We start from the raw sequence: 17,127 nt of genomic DNA on the forward strand, positions 1-17,127 counted from the left end.
TGCTTCAAAAAACATACATACATAGGCTGTTAAACACATTATCACTCCTTTGCGTCACGCAGTAGGGTAAAAAAGGAAAGACTAGACCAGTCTAAAAGAAACGTTAACCTATTAAATAATTAAAATCTTACTTTTGTCTAAGAAAATAGGCTTTCAAGAATATTAAAGCTTCAAATTCGAGACTCGAGAATTCTCGAGCTTCGGTAATTTTTTTCTCGTCTCGAATGAAGCCAAATTTCTCGAGTTTTCTCGAGTTCGAGAAAGCTCGAGCAGAAACCCTAGTTTTGTTACATTGTTGAGTGATTATTTTATCATTTCGTGTTCATCGCAAATTTTAAGTAGGTACGTTGCGACAAGCTAAGAGTAAGACATTAATTACGTACATACATACCTTATCATAAGGTATGTACGAAAACAACAGAAAATAGAGTAAGTGGTGCTAAAATGCTGCTTTTACACTATGCGGAAATTAGCCGAGTCAAGTCAAAAAAACAGAGGAGTGGGGATGAAATTCATTCATAATTAATTCATCCCCACCCCACTGTTTTTTTGACTTGACTTGGCTAATATCCGCGCAGTGTAAACGCAGCATAAGCCTTATATTTACTTACTCTAATTTCTGTTTGTATGTACTTACTCTAAGGTTGACTAGAAGATATTGTGCTCAATGTGCAATGAGTATTGTATTGTCGAAAATACAGGGAAATCAAGCTGTATCGTAGGTACCTATTAGGGATGTTATGGATATGGTAGTTTCGGTTATGGATACGGTTAATAGATATAGGAATAATATTATACCGGTTTCGGTTACGTTTTTTTTTATTTCGGATATCCGAATGTTTCGGTTACGGTTACGGATATCTGTGCTTTAGAATGCAATTTGCAATAGTTGTCCAACACGGTTCATTCATGGCCGCACACTTTATATCGAATAAAAAGTAATAAAACAATAAAAATTGATACTAGATGGCATTATAAAGGTAAATCAGGCTGTTATGCCTTTACATTATAATGCTATACAAAAAACAATTTAAACTGCCTACATCCGAAACTATCCGAAACTTTTGAATCGGTTACGGTTTCGGATATTTTTTTATTTCGGATATCCGAAAGTTTCGTTTACGGTTACGGATACCCATAACATCCCTGGTACCTATACGGTACGTAGGTACATGCAGTGTGTTTGACTCATAAACACTGCTAGATTTGTTCAGTGGCGGCGTAGCATGGCTTGGCACCCGGGGCGATCCTCTCCCCCCCCCATAGTAGCTGGGGACTAAGGCACCCCAGAATGGTCTGGTCTGGTGCCCCCCAGAATTTTTGGGTTACCGATTCGAAGATGACAGATGTTGTTAGTACGAATGAGCTATATGATACCAATCGGCCCGTATCATGACAATCATGACCGTCCTTGTCATGCAAATGCGCTAGTGAGTACTAATCTGAGCGACTGTTGTCACCCCCTGATGCTTGGCACCCGGGGCGAACCAATGATTTCTTTCTAACTTCAGTTTGCTACAACCATGTCTCCCCCATTAAAACTATACACATGATTTACATAAAACCGTTTACTTATTTTACATAATTAGAGACAGCCTACTTAAGCTATGTCATAATATTATGATGGAATTTGTAAATAAAACAAAATAATTTATAGAAACAATATATTATCAAACAATTTTTTGTAGACTAGTACAAAAATAGCCAAAGCTAAAGCACTGAGCAACTTTTTTGTGACTTAAAATTAGTAAATAAAATAGGTATACATAGTTTCATTAATTCTCATAGTATATTCATAAAATCTTCAATATATATTCTGTACAATATAATAATATATGCAAAGTGACAACAATAATTCTCTTCTGCACTTTGTGCATAATAATTGACAAGGCAACTTTAGTCACCAATAAATAACAACTAAATGGGATGAGTGAACTGCTTTGGACCTATATTGTCACTGGAATTCTTATATCTAATTTCTTTAATTGTTAATTGCTTCCCTTGATGTATTCTCTGAAGATGACTTCTCATATCATAAGATCTGGAGAATGATCGTAGACAAACAGGGCACTGTGTTTTACCAGCGTGAGAGTCCTTGTGCAATGTTAACGATGTAGGATGCTTGAAGCCTTTTGGACACAACTGGCAGCGAAACTTAGCCAACTCCGATTCTATAATGAAAAAAAAGTAATGTTAAGTTACATAATAATAACAATTACTCGAAGTTCACAATAAAACATTAGTTGGAAATACTTAATTGTTCTATAAAACCTTGGTAGTGGAGTATATGCTTGGTTTTCTCCATTAGCTTCATGGCAGAATAACATGGTTTTAGTGAATTATAAAAAGTGAGTTAGTATGCAGTAATTTTATAAAAAGGACTGACTGATGTAAATTACGTTAATAATTGTGAAAATTAAGTTTATATCATTTAGTGATGTTATTACATTATCTTTCGGCATGATAAGCCTATTTTTTAAACTATTATTTATGCAACATAGTGAATTTATAATTAAATAAATTACCTGAACTACTCTTCTCAGACAAATCTTCCACTGAAGTTGACTGATTATCCACCTGCATTTCCTCACTAGCCGCAGGTTTTGTCTTGCTTTCATCCACTTTTGAACTTTCAGGTTGAACCTCAATATTCTCATTATCTTGAGATGAAGTTTCAGGAGTCACTTTAACCAAGTTTGCCTGTGGAATGTACTCATCTTTACTGCTCTGTACAGGAGCTAAGTTTATAGGCTCATCGGACAGCACCGGCACAATATCTTCAGTAAATCTATGAGACTTCGAACTTAAGTCTAAAGAAGTATCATTCATGCGCAACTGGCCTTTAGATGATTCATCCTCCGCATTATCTGTTAAACCCTTGACTTCTAAAAGCTCAGCTGTAATTAAAAATGATTCCAATTGCTCCTGAAATATGTTTACTTCCCCATGATACATGAAATTTATGATTGCATTAAGGTCTTCGTACTTGAAGTTTCTAAATATTATCACAGGATGCTGGCAAGGGTTTTCTTTAAAAATCTGTTTGAAATAATTACTGCAAGCAGACAGTAACATTTTGTGAGCCTTAATTTTACCACCATCACAACACAGGGTTACATCAACCAAATCATTTTCGAAACGTAACACGTTGAAAGCCTCCGTAACATGGGTAACGTAATTGTTCCAGCGCAAAGAAAACTGTGGTGCATTATTCATTATATTGGTAATTAATATTTCAACAAAGTATTGTAATCGCCCTAAAATAATGAGGAAAACTTAACTTTTTTGACAGCTGACTGACAAGTCATCTTAACTTTTTCCATAGAGTATTTTCAAATATTAGGCACAGATATTTTATTTTATACAATGCTTTTAAACTATTATGTTGCATTTTTTACTATAAAATTATCACTTCACGGGATTTATTGCAACAATATCTATTTTAACGGTAAATAATATTTACCCTGCCGACGTTTCGGCTCGGTTGCACGAGTCATGGTCGCGGGCAGACTGAAGAGATAAATTGTTGCAATAAATCCCGTGAAGTGATAATTTTATACAATGCTACCCTATTGTAGAAATCTGAGGAAAAGAGACTTTTATTTTTATTAGTTATTACGTTCTTATCTGTTCATAAACTTACGCTCAATGATTATGATTTATTTTTACTAAAGTAATTTAATTTACTTTTAGTGCTATATTTAACATAATCTTTGCATAATTATTATTGTTAAAAAGTAAACTGTTATGTCTATCAATTTGACACTAATGACATTGCAAATTGAGCAAGTTTTTTGGTTGGAAATTGCTGCTGAATGAAAGAAAATAGTATCAATTTCCCAAATTTCACTGTTTCAACTCTTACTAACAACTCATTAAAACAATGGTAATGTTAAAAAAAATTACGTAGTAGTATTTATTGAAAGTTTTGGAATATTAGCTAATTATTTAACTTTGCAGCACGGTCGTGTGAAAGTTCGAACAACTGAAGAAGAAATAGCTCGTAAGAAGAAGGAGCGCCAGGAAAAGCTTAAAAAATTCAAATATGCTATGCAAAAAATCCAAAGCAAGGTAAGCTTCTATTCAAAGAAGATTAGAAAATCTATCAATGCAATATTCATCAGTGTGTCATCAGTTCTTTGTAACTTCCTTGCTGTAATCTAACTTATTGCTAAAAGTTTTACCTTTACATGTTTTCCTAAAACTTCTATCATTTTCAGAGGAGTCAAGGGGAGTTAGACAAGGAGTTATTGGAGTTAACAGGCAATGTTTTATCTGGAAATCCAGATATTTACACTTTGTGGAATATTCGGAGGGAGATATTTACAATATTTGTGTAAGAACTTCTATACAATTTGATATATTGGTGCAATCATTAATAGTTTTTGTATGAAGTTAAATAAAAATGAGTTTATTAAATTTTCAGAAAGGATGATGCTATGCAGGAAGAATTAAGTAGTATGTTTGATGCTGAGTTACAGTTGACTGAATATTGCTTGAAAATAAATCCAAAGTCGTATGGTGCATGGCATCAGAGAGAATGGGTGCTCACAACTAGGTCTGATCCAAACTGGGCCCAAGAACTTGCTGTTTGCAATAAATATTTAAAATTTGATGAAAGGAATTGTAAGTAATATCAATTTTTTATAAATTATAGGCTACTGCACATAATCACTGTTTTTATTGTAATTTACATGCCATTTCATTGACAAACAATACTTACTTAAAAAACTGACTCAGAATATTGTATCTTAGTTTAAATTCAGTTAGTTTTAATACATAGTAATATGTCATTCATGGAGTATTTTTAGGTACGCTGTCTTGCCTTCTCCTTTGTCCTTTCAACGGCAAATTACCAAAAAATTGCATTAATAACAACAACCCAATTTGTGCTGCACATGCAACATCTACCATAATTTTTATGTTTCATGATAAGTATTATTTTTATTTCAGTTCACACATGGGATTATAGAAGATTTGTAGTTAGCAAATGCAAACCCCCACTAAAGGATGAGTTTGATTTTACTACAGAAAAGTTGCATGATAACTTTTCAAACTATTCTGCTTGGCATTACAGAAGTAAAATGCTTGTAGCATTGTATCCTGATTTAGAAGGTAAAAAATGTCTTGTTTGAAATTGTTATTTAAAATATTTGTTTATGAAATTAAGGGCTTAACATTATCATTTTAGTGTAAGCAAATAAAACTGGTCCAGTTTCATAAAATATCCGAAATTTACAGCTAAAATCTCTTTCTTTCAGGAGGAAGGCCTATCGAAGATAGCCATCATAAACATGAGTTGAAAATGGTGCAAAGTGCTGCATTTACAGATCCTGATGACACTAGTGCATGGTTCTACCAAAGATGGTTATTAGGTGATTTTCATTTTTCTTTTATGTCACAAAATTTTTGGAGGCATCATAAAATATACCTTTGCATTGTACAATAAAAAACTTGAATTTTTCAGGTGCTGTGAAGAATAGTAAACATTTAGTTGTAGTTACTGTCACACCATCAAAGGCCACTCTGGCATTTAACCAACATGTTTCCTACGACCATGTAAAGGAAAAAATAAACATAACTTTCAATAAACTACCAGTGACTAGTAATTGGTTATCGTGTACTGAAAACCAGTATGATAACTTGTGGATTTTTAAACATAATGAAACAATATTAGATGATATGGAAATAGAGGTATAGTATAAGTTTCGTTGAAGAAAAACTAAATACTAAAAAGTTTGATTCACAGATATCAGTTCTTGTCTCTACACCATTGATATTGGAAATCTAATGTTATTTTTTCCAGGTGCATTATGATGGGGATGATGGCAAGCAAACTATTACATGTATGAGAGTGATACCAAACACATTTGTTGGCAAAAAAAAAATTAGTTTTCAGAAGAACTACTCAGAACCTGTGATAAAGGAACTGGAAACACAATTAGATGCTTGCCGGCAGCTTCTTGCTTTAGAACCAGATAACAAATGTTTGTAATTTAAAAATTCTGAGATATTTTATCATATGACATCATATATTTTCATATAAATTTTGTATAAAATTATTCTAAAAATGTTTATATTTCAGGGACATTGTTGACTACAACTGTCTTTCTTTATTGCATTGATGCAAAGCTCTATCACAATGAAGTTATTCAAAATTTACAAACACTCAAAAGTATTGACAAATTACGTGATGGATACTACAACGATTTAAAAACAAAATGGTGCATTGAAAACCAACTGTATAATGACTTTGAAAACAATAGTATTTCATTGAAAATATCTTTTGATGAGAAGATAACCAGTCTTCCACATTTGCAGTACTACAGTTATTGCGAAAATGTTGATTTGTCTGATCAGAATTTATCTAATAAAGTGCTGCCCTCTTTAGTAGTGCTACAAAATTGCAAGGTAAGAAAATCAATATTGAAAGTCAAGATAAATGAATTATTAGCCTTATACCTCACTATCTAGGAATCTTAGATTTTTTCTCAGTAACAAATTGGCATAAAGAGAAAGCTTTATCTTTGAACTGTGTCTAGGTTCAATAAAAATATCTAGCTATGCAACTTTAATGTTAGTGCATTCAGAAGTTAGTAAAACTATGTAATATGGTATAAAATATATTTTATTTACTTTCAGAACTTATCATTAAGGAATAACAAACTTACAACCTTAAGAGGATTCCCAAGTTTGGAATTGGAAGTATTGGATTTACAAAACAATGATTTAGATAAGACTGAAGTGGCACTATTACAGGAAAAACTGAACTGCAATATAATCTTTTGATTAAATTATAAATATCTAGATAGATAATTTGTTAAATGTTTTTTGTGTTGCAATCAAGCACAACATCCCACTATTAAGCTTGCCTTGACTTTTATTCTGAAATATATTATTATGCTATCTAAAATATGTATAATCAGTGGATATCCTGAAATACCAAATACTGGTAACAAAAGGATTCCTAACTATATTATGTACTGAATTTTCAAAAATTTTCACCAATTGCCTTTTTTATCAAGAAAATTAAATAGAACTTATGATTAAAACTTATAATAATGTAATGACAAATTCTGTAAGCAAAAGTTATGTTATTGGTGATTGGAAAAATTACCTTTAAATTAAGTTGGACATAGGTACAGGCGACATTATAAGACTATGTACAATTTGTTGCAAAATATTGTCTATTACAGATACATAAGAGCCAACAATGTTTAGCTTGATTTATCGTCATCTGTACTTTAAAATTTTGCCATAACATACTAAGGAAATAGACATGCCCATATTAGGAATAGCACTCAAATCAAGAATAGATTCATGGCAGTAGTTGGTAAAGCATTTACATTTAATTTAACCATAATGTACAAGCTTATGTCTATAATAGGTTCAAGCCTATGCTTGAACCTATTTTTTATAATTATATCGTGTTTTGAGCGTTATTACCTAATTATGGACCACTTACAGATAGTGAACATATTGGATTCTGATCCCTAGTATGCTATAAACATAACAACAGTAATACAAATATCTATCCTAATAATATACTACTTAACTAATTAGATATTTATTATACATTTAAAACGAACCAAAGAAAATTAATTATCACTAAACTACTTTTTATACACATTATTGCCTTGTTTCATGAGTGATATGATATATTTCTTTGGATCTGTGTCTGTACAAGTGTTTGGACTGGATTTATTGTTTTTAAATATACTGACATAGGTTGGCTGGTGTATTTGAAAGATTTAAGTACAACTAGACTAATTGTTGTTGTAAGTAGTATTTCATTTAATATTTTTTGATATATTTTATGTTTGTAAATAAACATTTACATGTTATCTACTTAGCTATAATGATTTTTGTAACTTGGTAAATAGGTGGAAATAATTTATTTATCATCAGTATCAATACTATGTTACATAATGCTGTTGCTATCCTAAATTGACACAATTTATATCCATATGCAAATGAATTTGTAAATTTTCTTCAGTTACTTTTAAATGTTATTCACATAATGTTATGTTATTATCACTTAGAATGTATATTCTACCTCAAATAAACAAAATCATTTGTACATCATCTCTCTCATTTTGTGCCACCACAATTGGTTCTATTTACCAAAAGGAAAGTTTTGTTATACTAAGTATTGTGTCACTTACAGATTTTGATAGTTCATCACTATCTCTAAACAATGTCCCACAACTTTCACACAATAATCCTGGTTTGTTTGATGGTGAATTAACATTTTCAATTTGGATTAATGCCCCTTTTTTGGTTTTATAAGAGATATTGTTTGGTTTTATGACATTTACAACTTTGTATAGATCTTCGTCACAATCTGAGTCACTCAGAAAATTATCCAACTCGTCAATATCGTCATCATAGTCACTACGGTGGTTATTTGGGTAAGAACTATAATTCGCTCTAGAAGCTTGATATTCCTTACAAATAGCTTGGACTTCATTTGGACTTAACTTAGTTAATTCTTTATCATTACATTTAATACAAAACTTGAAAAGATCACTTTGCTTAATACCTACATTTAAAGAATTAAATACTATTTGTAGTTGATCTACGACAATTCCTTTACCCACATTAATTATTGAGCTTTGAGGAAAATTCACATCAGGGGTGCCCCTATGTTTCGTCAACAAAATGTACCTCTCTTCGCTTGTTGCCAAGTTAACGACATCACACCATAACATTGTTTCAGGAAATACTGTTGTATCTATTCCACAATATCTTAAGTAAGCCATTAGATGGGATATTTTTGGTTCAATTAGTACCTTTACTTCATTAGTGGTTCTTGAATGGATACTTGGCATGAATGGAGATGTTTTCTCATAAACTTTGACTTTCTTCAGTGATTTCTTCTTTGGTTCTTGCATTGCTACATTGCAAATTTCTTCAAAATTTATACCTTGCTCCACACACAAATTTTGGAGATATCTGTATACTTCTACTAATACGTAAGCATCTAAAGCAGCATAAAGTATTTGGGTTTTACGTAGAGGTCTCAGTTCCCAGTTTGAACACTGTTCTGATTTTTCAAGAGGCAATCCAAAACAAGATTGAACCAAATTGCTTAGGCTATTGCCGGTTTGCTCATCACAATTTGGCACAGATAGACCACTGTTAAGGAGATTTCTCCAAAGTGTGGACAGGTCTAACAATCCTTCACCTTTTACTTTGATATTTCCTAAGCTAATAACAGATGCCTTCATTTCTTTTAAATCTTGTTCAAGTCCAAAACCTAGTTTTATTATTTCAGCGTTGTCTAAGAATGTTTTGTAAAAAGTATACCAGAAACTAGAATAAGATTGACTGTTTAACAGTAAAGCATCAATGAGATAAATGTGAGTGTATGTAGCCACTTGAATTAAGGCAACTTGAGATTGCTTGGCTCCAAAGGAGGGTTTCCATTCACAGTCAATACTTACGAGACTACATTGGCTTAGTAATGTCATCAGATCATAAAACTTTTCACCAGTATCTATTAATACCACATGTTCTTCAGGTAAAGATAACTTATAATATTCAAGTGTGCTGTTCTCTACTGTATCCCAATTTTCTTCAACTGGTTCTTCGTTTATAGTCATTTCTCTTAATGCCAATGGTAAGTTGTCTGCTGGTATATTTAAGTAATCAGCCCATTTACGGGCTTCGTTTTTGTCATAATCCATCAACATGTCAATGAACTCTTGAGCAGATCCTGCATTTTGTCTCAGGGAATCTTTCACTAGGTCATCCCATACAGAAGAGCTAACATTATGCTCCTGATATTTTTGGTGAATTAAATACCTTAGACCACCTGTAGTTCGGTTTTTACTGAGATTCTTGCAACTTTCAATTGGAATATTAAATTTGTTGCAAAGCCTAGCTACCAATTTTCCAAGTGGCTTGTAATGTATTTTTTCATATTTTACATGACAAATTTTATTTTCCACAATATATTTTTGTGCAAATTCCCTCAAATTTATTCTTTTATCAAGTAAGTTGTCCAAGTATTGCAATAGTTTATGTACTTGACTAGGGCACTCAGTCAAGTACTCGTCAATTATATTTGTCTTATCTTGTAAAATTAGTGGGAAAAGCAACTCTTCAACTGGGATATCTTCAGATAAATCCATAGCTATAACAACTTGGGATGCCAATTTGCAATTATCATTTTTGATCATATCTTTCACTACAGGAATTATGATTCCTTTGATTGTTGGAACATGATAGGTTTTAATAAGCAAGTTAAGAAAATTATTACTTCTTTGCTGTATAGCTACATGAAATGCTGGCAGTTTTAAGGAATCGTCCGGAGTTTTACCCCTTCCAATTGACCATTTTTGAAGGGTTTCTATAATGAAATATGGCAAGGTCTTTTGCTTGCAATCTTTGACATCTTCACTTTTAATAACAAACACTAAACCAACTCTGAATGGATCTAGAACGTGTTCGAAGAACAGTTCAACGTGATTTTCGAGAGTCGCGGTTTTCTTCCATGTCTTCCAAGTGGTTTTTAACTGTTGATACCAGAATAGAGTATTGTCATCCAAATTCACATTCAGTCCTAATGCACACAAAGAATCTTCTATGGATGGGACAATCTTAATAGATTGATTCTTTCCAACAAGCTGTTCTAAGTCTGGTTTACTCATGGTGAATCCTTAGGGCGAACCCAAAGCTGATAAAACCATTGAGTTTACAAAGGTCTGTTCGACTTGGTGTAATTCAGGAAGTTAGTAATTTAAAGTCTGAAGAAGAACAACTAAATCACTATAGTATTCGTGGCTGTTAAACTGATGCTTGTGCTTAAAATCTTTGGTGAAAAATAGTAAAATTGGTAACTGACTGACCTACCTTCCAGCCAGCCAGAATTATTGACATTGACAGTTGAGATTGAGAGTGATTGACAGTGACAGAATAAGTCAGATTATCTCCAGAGAGAGTATAACAAGATACCCTGCAAATGCCAATAAAAAAAATATGTAAAAATAAAGGTCCTAGCACACACATCAATTTGAAAGGGATCGAGCGGAAAAGAAAAGAAGTCTTTCGCCTAAGCTTTCACATCGGCGCGCCGAACGACGAGACGCGAAACAGCGAGCCGTAAGCTAGTTGACCACTCATGTGCATGCATCGTGCGCGTGCGACTGGAGATGAAACGCGAATGAATTGGAGACATTAGCGCAATCGAGGTCCAGACTTTGCTTCTGAGCCCCGATTACGGTAACTTTTAACGTTTCCAATCCAGACACGCTTCTCGATTCTGCGATACGATTGTCCTATATATAATATACTCTATGACGATTGGTCAAAACCAGAGAGCAGAAATCTGGTCAAAACAGCTGACGTACGCTGTTGAACGACCAATCGTATCGCAGAATCGAGAAGCGTGTCTGGATTGTAGACGTTAAATATTACCGTAATCGGGGCTCTGATTAATCGCCTCAACTCTCACTGCGCGCGTTGCGTGACCTTTATAATGGTTTGAGTTGTTATGATGGCATGTCACTTGTTCAATGGCACAGTCTATCTACTTTATTCAGTCTAAGCCGTTTGCTTTTTTTTAATCTGTGCAAGAGTGACAGTGCGTTTATTTTTCTGCGTTTTTTTTGTGCTGCGTTTTGTCGTACGCTTGCTGACTTGTGATTTTATTTTTGTGCAGTTAATTCCTAGTTTTATAATAATAACTATTGAATTTTGTTTGTATTTAGTAAAACTTGAGAAAAACCAACCATGGAACTTTCAGCAGAAGGTAAAACTCCCGAATATATGGCCCTGGCTGGTATAAAATTTAAGCTCAGTCTGCCTGAACTAAAAGATAATGCTCAGCTGAAAGAACAGCTTCTTCAGGGAATTAAAGAAGGGCATATGGCTCCTTATTACAAGGAAGTGTGCACGGACTTGGGCTGGCCATTTGATCAAAAGTTGTATGATGAAATGGCCAACGAGAATCAGGACAGGTTATCAAAATTCCAAGAAGACGATTCAGAGACTCCTGTTTGGCAAGATCGGTATGTTTTAATTAAATTAACAAGTAAAGACGTTTTGATTGTTATTTATTGTTATCTATAGCAATTTTAAACAACCTTTTTTTTATTTCAGTTTGGACTACCTTTGTTCAATTGGTGACAAAGAAGCAGCAACTGCATTGGCGACAACAAAATATGAGGACTCCACACTTACCACCAACAGGCGTCTTGATGCTATATTTGCTATGTTCAGAATTGCATACTTTCATGGTTGCAATGTTAAAGATATGGGCAAGGCAATTAACAAGGTACAATAACTATTGAAACATGTTTTTGTTGTCTTTATTAGCTACCGAAATTCATAACATCCGTTCTATTCTAGATTGAGCTATGAGATTTTCAGTGAGATGTGAAGTTATTTTTAAATCTGCTCATACCTAGATTTAATTATTTAATCAGGAATAAAGCTAATTATTTCAGATTAATATCTTTGTTCTCATGAAGATCATTTCATTCACAGGCACATGAGCTTGTAGACAAAGGTGGTGACTGGCGTTCAAGGAACAAGCTGAAGGCGTACGAGGCGATATACTGTCTCTCTGTGAGGGACTACAGTCATGCCGCAGACCTCTTCATTGACTGTGTCTCCACTTTCGAGTCATATGAGCTGGTTGATTTCGGTAAGTTATGGATTTTTTTTTGTTATTTGTAAACTAGTGACTAATTTTATTTTTGTACTGATGCTTTGTCTCTTTACTGTGTTTCTACTTTTGAATCATTATGAGCTGCTTGATTTTCATTGATTATTTTAATTTTCTTGAGTTATTTTTGGACAAACAAAAATTATCAAAACACGTCTCAATATCAAATTTATTGCTTGTACTGATTCTTCGTCGATAAAGATACTGTCCGAGTATGAAATGTTTTAAGAAATATCAATTGCTTCAATCAAATCTTGTCCACTGCTGGCAAAAGTGATTTCATAAAGATTTCCACAACAACCACTGTCAGAGGCATAATCATAAACCAATCAATCGTCAAATCAAATATTCATGTGTTAACATGCCATTCATCGTTCAGCCACAGGATGTCCACATGCCATTGCAATATTAAAATGAATTATAATTACAAATTCCAGGCACAATAATCCAGTACTGCGTGCTAGCATGTGCACTAGCACTGGAGAGACACGCGCTCCAGGCGGCCCTGCGGCGACAGGGCGCGGCGGTCCAGGCGCTGCGCTCGCGCTTCCCCGAGCTTAGGGAGTTGGTGGAGTCTCTGCATGAGTGCAGATATGCTGACTTCATGAAGAGTCTTGCTTGGGTAAGTTGATGAAGAGAGAATCATAAGATAGAACATTGGAAAATTACAGTCAAAACAGCCTGAACGTTAGGTTAGTGACCTAGGGCTTTTAAGGATGTAAACAAATAATTAATTTGTATATTTTCATTTACCACAGAGACAAATCTTCTCAGGAAAAAGAATTCATCATACACTTTATTGTCTTGTCACAAATTGACGCGTTTTTATTAACGTTTATATAAAATTTATTATTGAGATAACTATGGCAAATTTTGAATAACTAAATAAATGTGTCTGTCACTGTTTTATGTTTCTTGTACTCTTCTAGGTGGAGACCCAGATCTGCGTGGACCCGGTGTTCCGGCCTCACTACCAACACTACGTGCGTGAAGCGCGCATCAAGGCTTACGTGCAGCTGCTTCGTGCATACCGCTCGCTGAGCTTAGACAATATCGCGCACACCTTCGGCGTCACGCGCGAGTTCGTGGAGGAGGAGATCTCCAAGTGAGTGCTTTGTGGAGCAGTGTTAATTAAAGCTAGAACGAGAGCAGCAGTCACGGCGCTAGATGGCGCTATACACAATGTGCATGTCATGTATACGCACTACCTCATCAAGGCATACGTGCAGCTGCTGCGCGCCTATCGCTCGGTGAGCTTAGACAACATCGAGCACACCTTCGGCGTCACGCGCGAGTTCGTGGAGAAAGAGATCTCCAAGTGAATGCCTTGTAGAGCAGCGTCCACCTCAGCTAGAGCGAGGGGTGCGGTCCAGGCGCTAGATGGCGCTTTATCCATATTCTATATTCGCACCACGTCAACAAGGCCTATGTGCACTGTGCAGCTGCTTCGTGCCTACCGCTCGCTAAGCTTAGACAACATCGCGCACACCTTCGGCGTCACGCGCGACTTCGTGGAGGAGGAGATCTCCAAGTGAGTGCTTTGTAGAGCAGCGTCTAACCACGGTAATACTATCTATACAGTATTCCAACTCGGCCATATTTTTGAAAAAAATGTCAACAGCCCCGCGGTACGTCACGGTATGACAACATGCAATAGGGCTGCTTACCTACAGTACCCATTCTAATAAAATTACATCTGTCTACTTAGTTTCTATCTAGTTTTGTGATTGTATTTTTTTTTATTCAGACAAACAAAATACTTTGTGAATGGAATAGGATAAAAATGCGTGTTGTTTGTGATTAGTAGATTTAATTTAAAAAAATATACTAAATTAATTTTGAATCTACTAATCATAATGAGTACCTACTTAATGACCTGTTACTTTAATTTCAGGCGGGCGAAATCGTTGGCAAAAGCTGGTTTTATACAATATATAATTTTCATTTCAAATCAAACTGACTGAAAATTACAATTTCTGACAGTTAAGTAATGACTAGTTTTTGACAAAGATCGTAAATGACGGTCAGTCAAAATCACCTTAGTCATTTTCAAGACTAGGCCATCGCCGTCCGTTCGGCACATTCGCGACACCCCTAACTTTTGGATTTCGACCACGTCCCGAGATTTGAAATTCGAAGGAAAGCTCGCGTTTCGTCGGTTTATATGAAGTTACAATACTGTATGATATTATTACCGTGGTCTAACTAAGCTAGAGCGAGGGGTGCGGTCCAGGCGCTAAATGGCGCTTTATGCATGTTCTACGGTCGCACTACGTCATCAAGGACTACGTGCAACTGCTGTGCATACCGCTCCCTGAGCTTAGACAACATCGCGCACACCTTCGGCGTCACGCGCGAGTTCGTGGAGGAGGAGATCTCCAAGTGAGTGCTTTGTGGAGCAGTGTTCATTAGAGCTAGAACGAGAGCAGCAGTCACGGCGCTAGATGGCGCTTTATGCATGTTCTACGGTCACACTACGTCATCAAGGACTACGTGCAACTGCTGTGCATACCGCTCCCTGAGCTTAGACAACATCGCGCACACCTTCGGCGTCACGCGCGAGTTCGTGGAGGAGGAGATCTCCAAGTGAGTGCTTTGTGGAGCAGTGTTCATTAGAGCTAGAACGAGAGTAGCAGTCACGGCGCTAGATGGCGCTTTATGCATGTTCTACGGTCACACTACGTCATCAAGGACTACGTGCAACTGCTTCGTGCATACCGCTCGCTGAGCTTAGACAACATCGCGCACACCTTCGGCGTCACGCGCAAGTTCGTGAAGGAGGAGATCTCCAAGTTAGTGCTTTGTGGAGCATTCTTCACTAGGGCTAGTAGAACGAGAGGAGCGGACAAGGCGCTAGATGGCGCTAAACGCATGTTCTACGTCTGTGTGAATCGCGATATCTCGTGATACAATGCTACGACTAATGTCAAGTCTCGTCGTGCATTCACACATATGCCGCAAGTAGGGAATGCTATTGTTTTTATCACCTTTGTATAGTTTCGCAACTCGTATGCAGCTACTTCCCGTATCAAGGTGTTTCATGAATCCAGACCTTAGTCAGATTCTCGATATACCGAGTGGGTGTGGCCTACGTTCACGAATTTTTTCCCTAACTCGGATGATTTATATAAATGCTTGTGCTTGACAGACTAACATTCGCCAAAAAAAGATCCAGCATCCATTGTACTACCAGGAACTACCAGGCAATTCCATCTGCAAAAGTTGAACCATAAATATCTTCTTCCCACAGCTTCACAGCCGCCGGTCGTCTACAATGCCGCATCGACGCCGTCGCCGGCTGCGTGGTGACCGGAGCGGGCCGCGGCGCCGACGCCGACCGCTCGCAGCTGTACCAAGCGACCATCCGCGAGGGAGACTTGCTCCTCAACCGCGTCAAGAAACTGGCCAGTGTTATCAACTTCTAAACGTTGGGTACGCTTTCAATAGTTATTATTGTAATGTAATTTTAGTAAAGCATGTGTTACTGCAAAGTTCTGCCGCTAGAGTGCAGCACTAGCATAAAGAGTTTTTCACAAGTGTCGTTATGAGCGTGATTGAAGTTGCAAAAATCATTTGAGTTTAAAATAATGCAAAAGATTAATTATCAATACGGTAATTTGATACGTTTTCACAGATAATTTGTTGAGAATGTACGCAATATGGCGGCTTGTTTACTGTTTGTGCTAGTGGTGCCCTCTGCGACGAGTTTTGCGTAATATTTCCCATTCAACCGTCTGCTACTTAAAAGCGCCAAGAAGTCCAACAAAGTAATCTCTTTTGAAACTAGAGGGCCAAGGTCCAATATAGGGTATCATCGTCCATAAAACATCTCTATAGAAAGTTGGATAAAGGGTGCTAAAGGACCTGGATACATGATACATTTATTTACCACTAGATGGCGTTAAACCGCAGTAACGCAAGACTGCTATATTTGATCACTAGATTCCAAAGGATTTCATGAATATTTAAATGCAATATTGTGTAATGCTGCCTGGTATATTTAGAATTCAAGTAATTTTAAATGCATCATTCTACGCAAGTAATAATATTAAATAAATACTATTCATTTCTTGGACTTCTGTGTTAGAAATCACAATCAATAGACAATTTTTGTTCAAATATTACTAGAAAATTAAAATTGTATTTACTAATTGAATGGCTATTTAGAATTAAATGTATTAACTTCAATAGTCACTACAGATGTTACTAAACTAGGTTACTGTCTTGTAATAAAACATTAAAATGTCTTTGGTTTTTTAACTTGCTATTCCATATTCCTTGCTTTAGAAAGCATTCTTCTCAATTGCGTAGATATTAATAGCCTCTTTACTCAGTATCAAAATATGTGTTTTTTAATGTGCCAAAATATGTATACAGAATGTAGGTTTGGCAAATATATACGCTCAAGTTTACGGGCTGTGCTTTTTAGTTCACTATCAGTAAAATTCTCTTCA

At 35.6% G+C, this 17,127-nt stretch overlaps 4 protein-coding genes across 4 annotated transcripts; 2 read left to right on the forward strand and 2 right to left on the reverse strand.

The window, feature by feature from the left end:
• Positions 1–1,650: 1,650 nt before the first annotated feature.
• On the reverse strand, positions 1,651–3,291 carry LOC135087829 (transcription activator GAGA-like). Its single transcript, XM_063982643.1, has 2 exons — positions 2,526–3,291; positions 1,651–2,171 (listed from the first exon to the last, which is right to left on the reverse strand). Exons 1-2 carry the CDS (start codon positions 3,214–3,216, stop codon positions 1,918–1,920), a joined length of 945 nt encoding a protein of 314 aa, XP_063838713.1. The 5' UTR covers positions 3,217–3,291; the 3' UTR covers positions 1,651–1,917.
• A 483-nt stretch (positions 3,292–3,774) lies between these two features.
• On the forward strand, positions 3,775–8,080 carry LOC135087815 (geranylgeranyl transferase type-2 subunit alpha). The gene is made up of 10 exons (XM_063982617.1): positions 3,775–3,886; positions 3,961–4,071; positions 4,221–4,336; positions 4,427–4,626; positions 4,954–5,115; positions 5,262–5,375; positions 5,468–5,694; positions 5,807–5,987; positions 6,086–6,411; positions 6,643–8,080. Exons 1-10 carry the CDS (start codon positions 3,884–3,886, stop codon positions 6,787–6,789), a joined length of 1,587 nt encoding a protein of 528 aa, XP_063838687.1. The 5' UTR covers positions 3,775–3,883; the 3' UTR covers positions 6,790–8,080.
• Positions 8,081–8,118: 38 nt separating this feature from the next.
• On the reverse strand, positions 8,119–10,874 carry LOC135087814 (exonuclease mut-7 homolog). Its single transcript, XM_063982616.1, has one exon. The coding sequence runs from the start codon at positions 10,653–10,655 to the stop codon at positions 8,121–8,123; it is 2,535 nt and encodes an 844-aa protein (XP_063838686.1). The 5' UTR covers positions 10,656–10,874; the 3' UTR covers positions 8,119–8,120.
• Positions 10,875–11,586: 712 nt separating this feature from the next.
• Positions 11,587–16,920, forward strand: LOC135087817 (26S proteasome non-ATPase regulatory subunit 6). Its single transcript, XM_063982618.1, has 6 exons — positions 11,587–12,014; positions 12,106–12,280; positions 12,493–12,652; positions 13,111–13,295; positions 13,603–13,778; positions 15,924–16,920. The coding sequence occupies exons 1-6, from the start codon at positions 11,737–11,739 to the stop codon at positions 16,096–16,098; spliced, it is 1,149 nt and encodes a 382-aa protein (XP_063838688.1). The 5' UTR covers positions 11,587–11,736; the 3' UTR covers positions 16,099–16,920.
• The last annotated feature ends 207 nt before the right edge of the window (positions 16,921–17,127 follow it).

Source organism: Ostrinia nubilalis, chromosome 3 (assembly GCF_963855985.1).
Source record: "Ostrinia nubilalis chromosome 3, ilOstNubi1.1, whole genome shotgun sequence".
In the NCBI taxonomy this organism is placed as follows: Eukaryota; Metazoa; Arthropoda; class Insecta; order Lepidoptera; family Crambidae; genus Ostrinia; species Ostrinia nubilalis.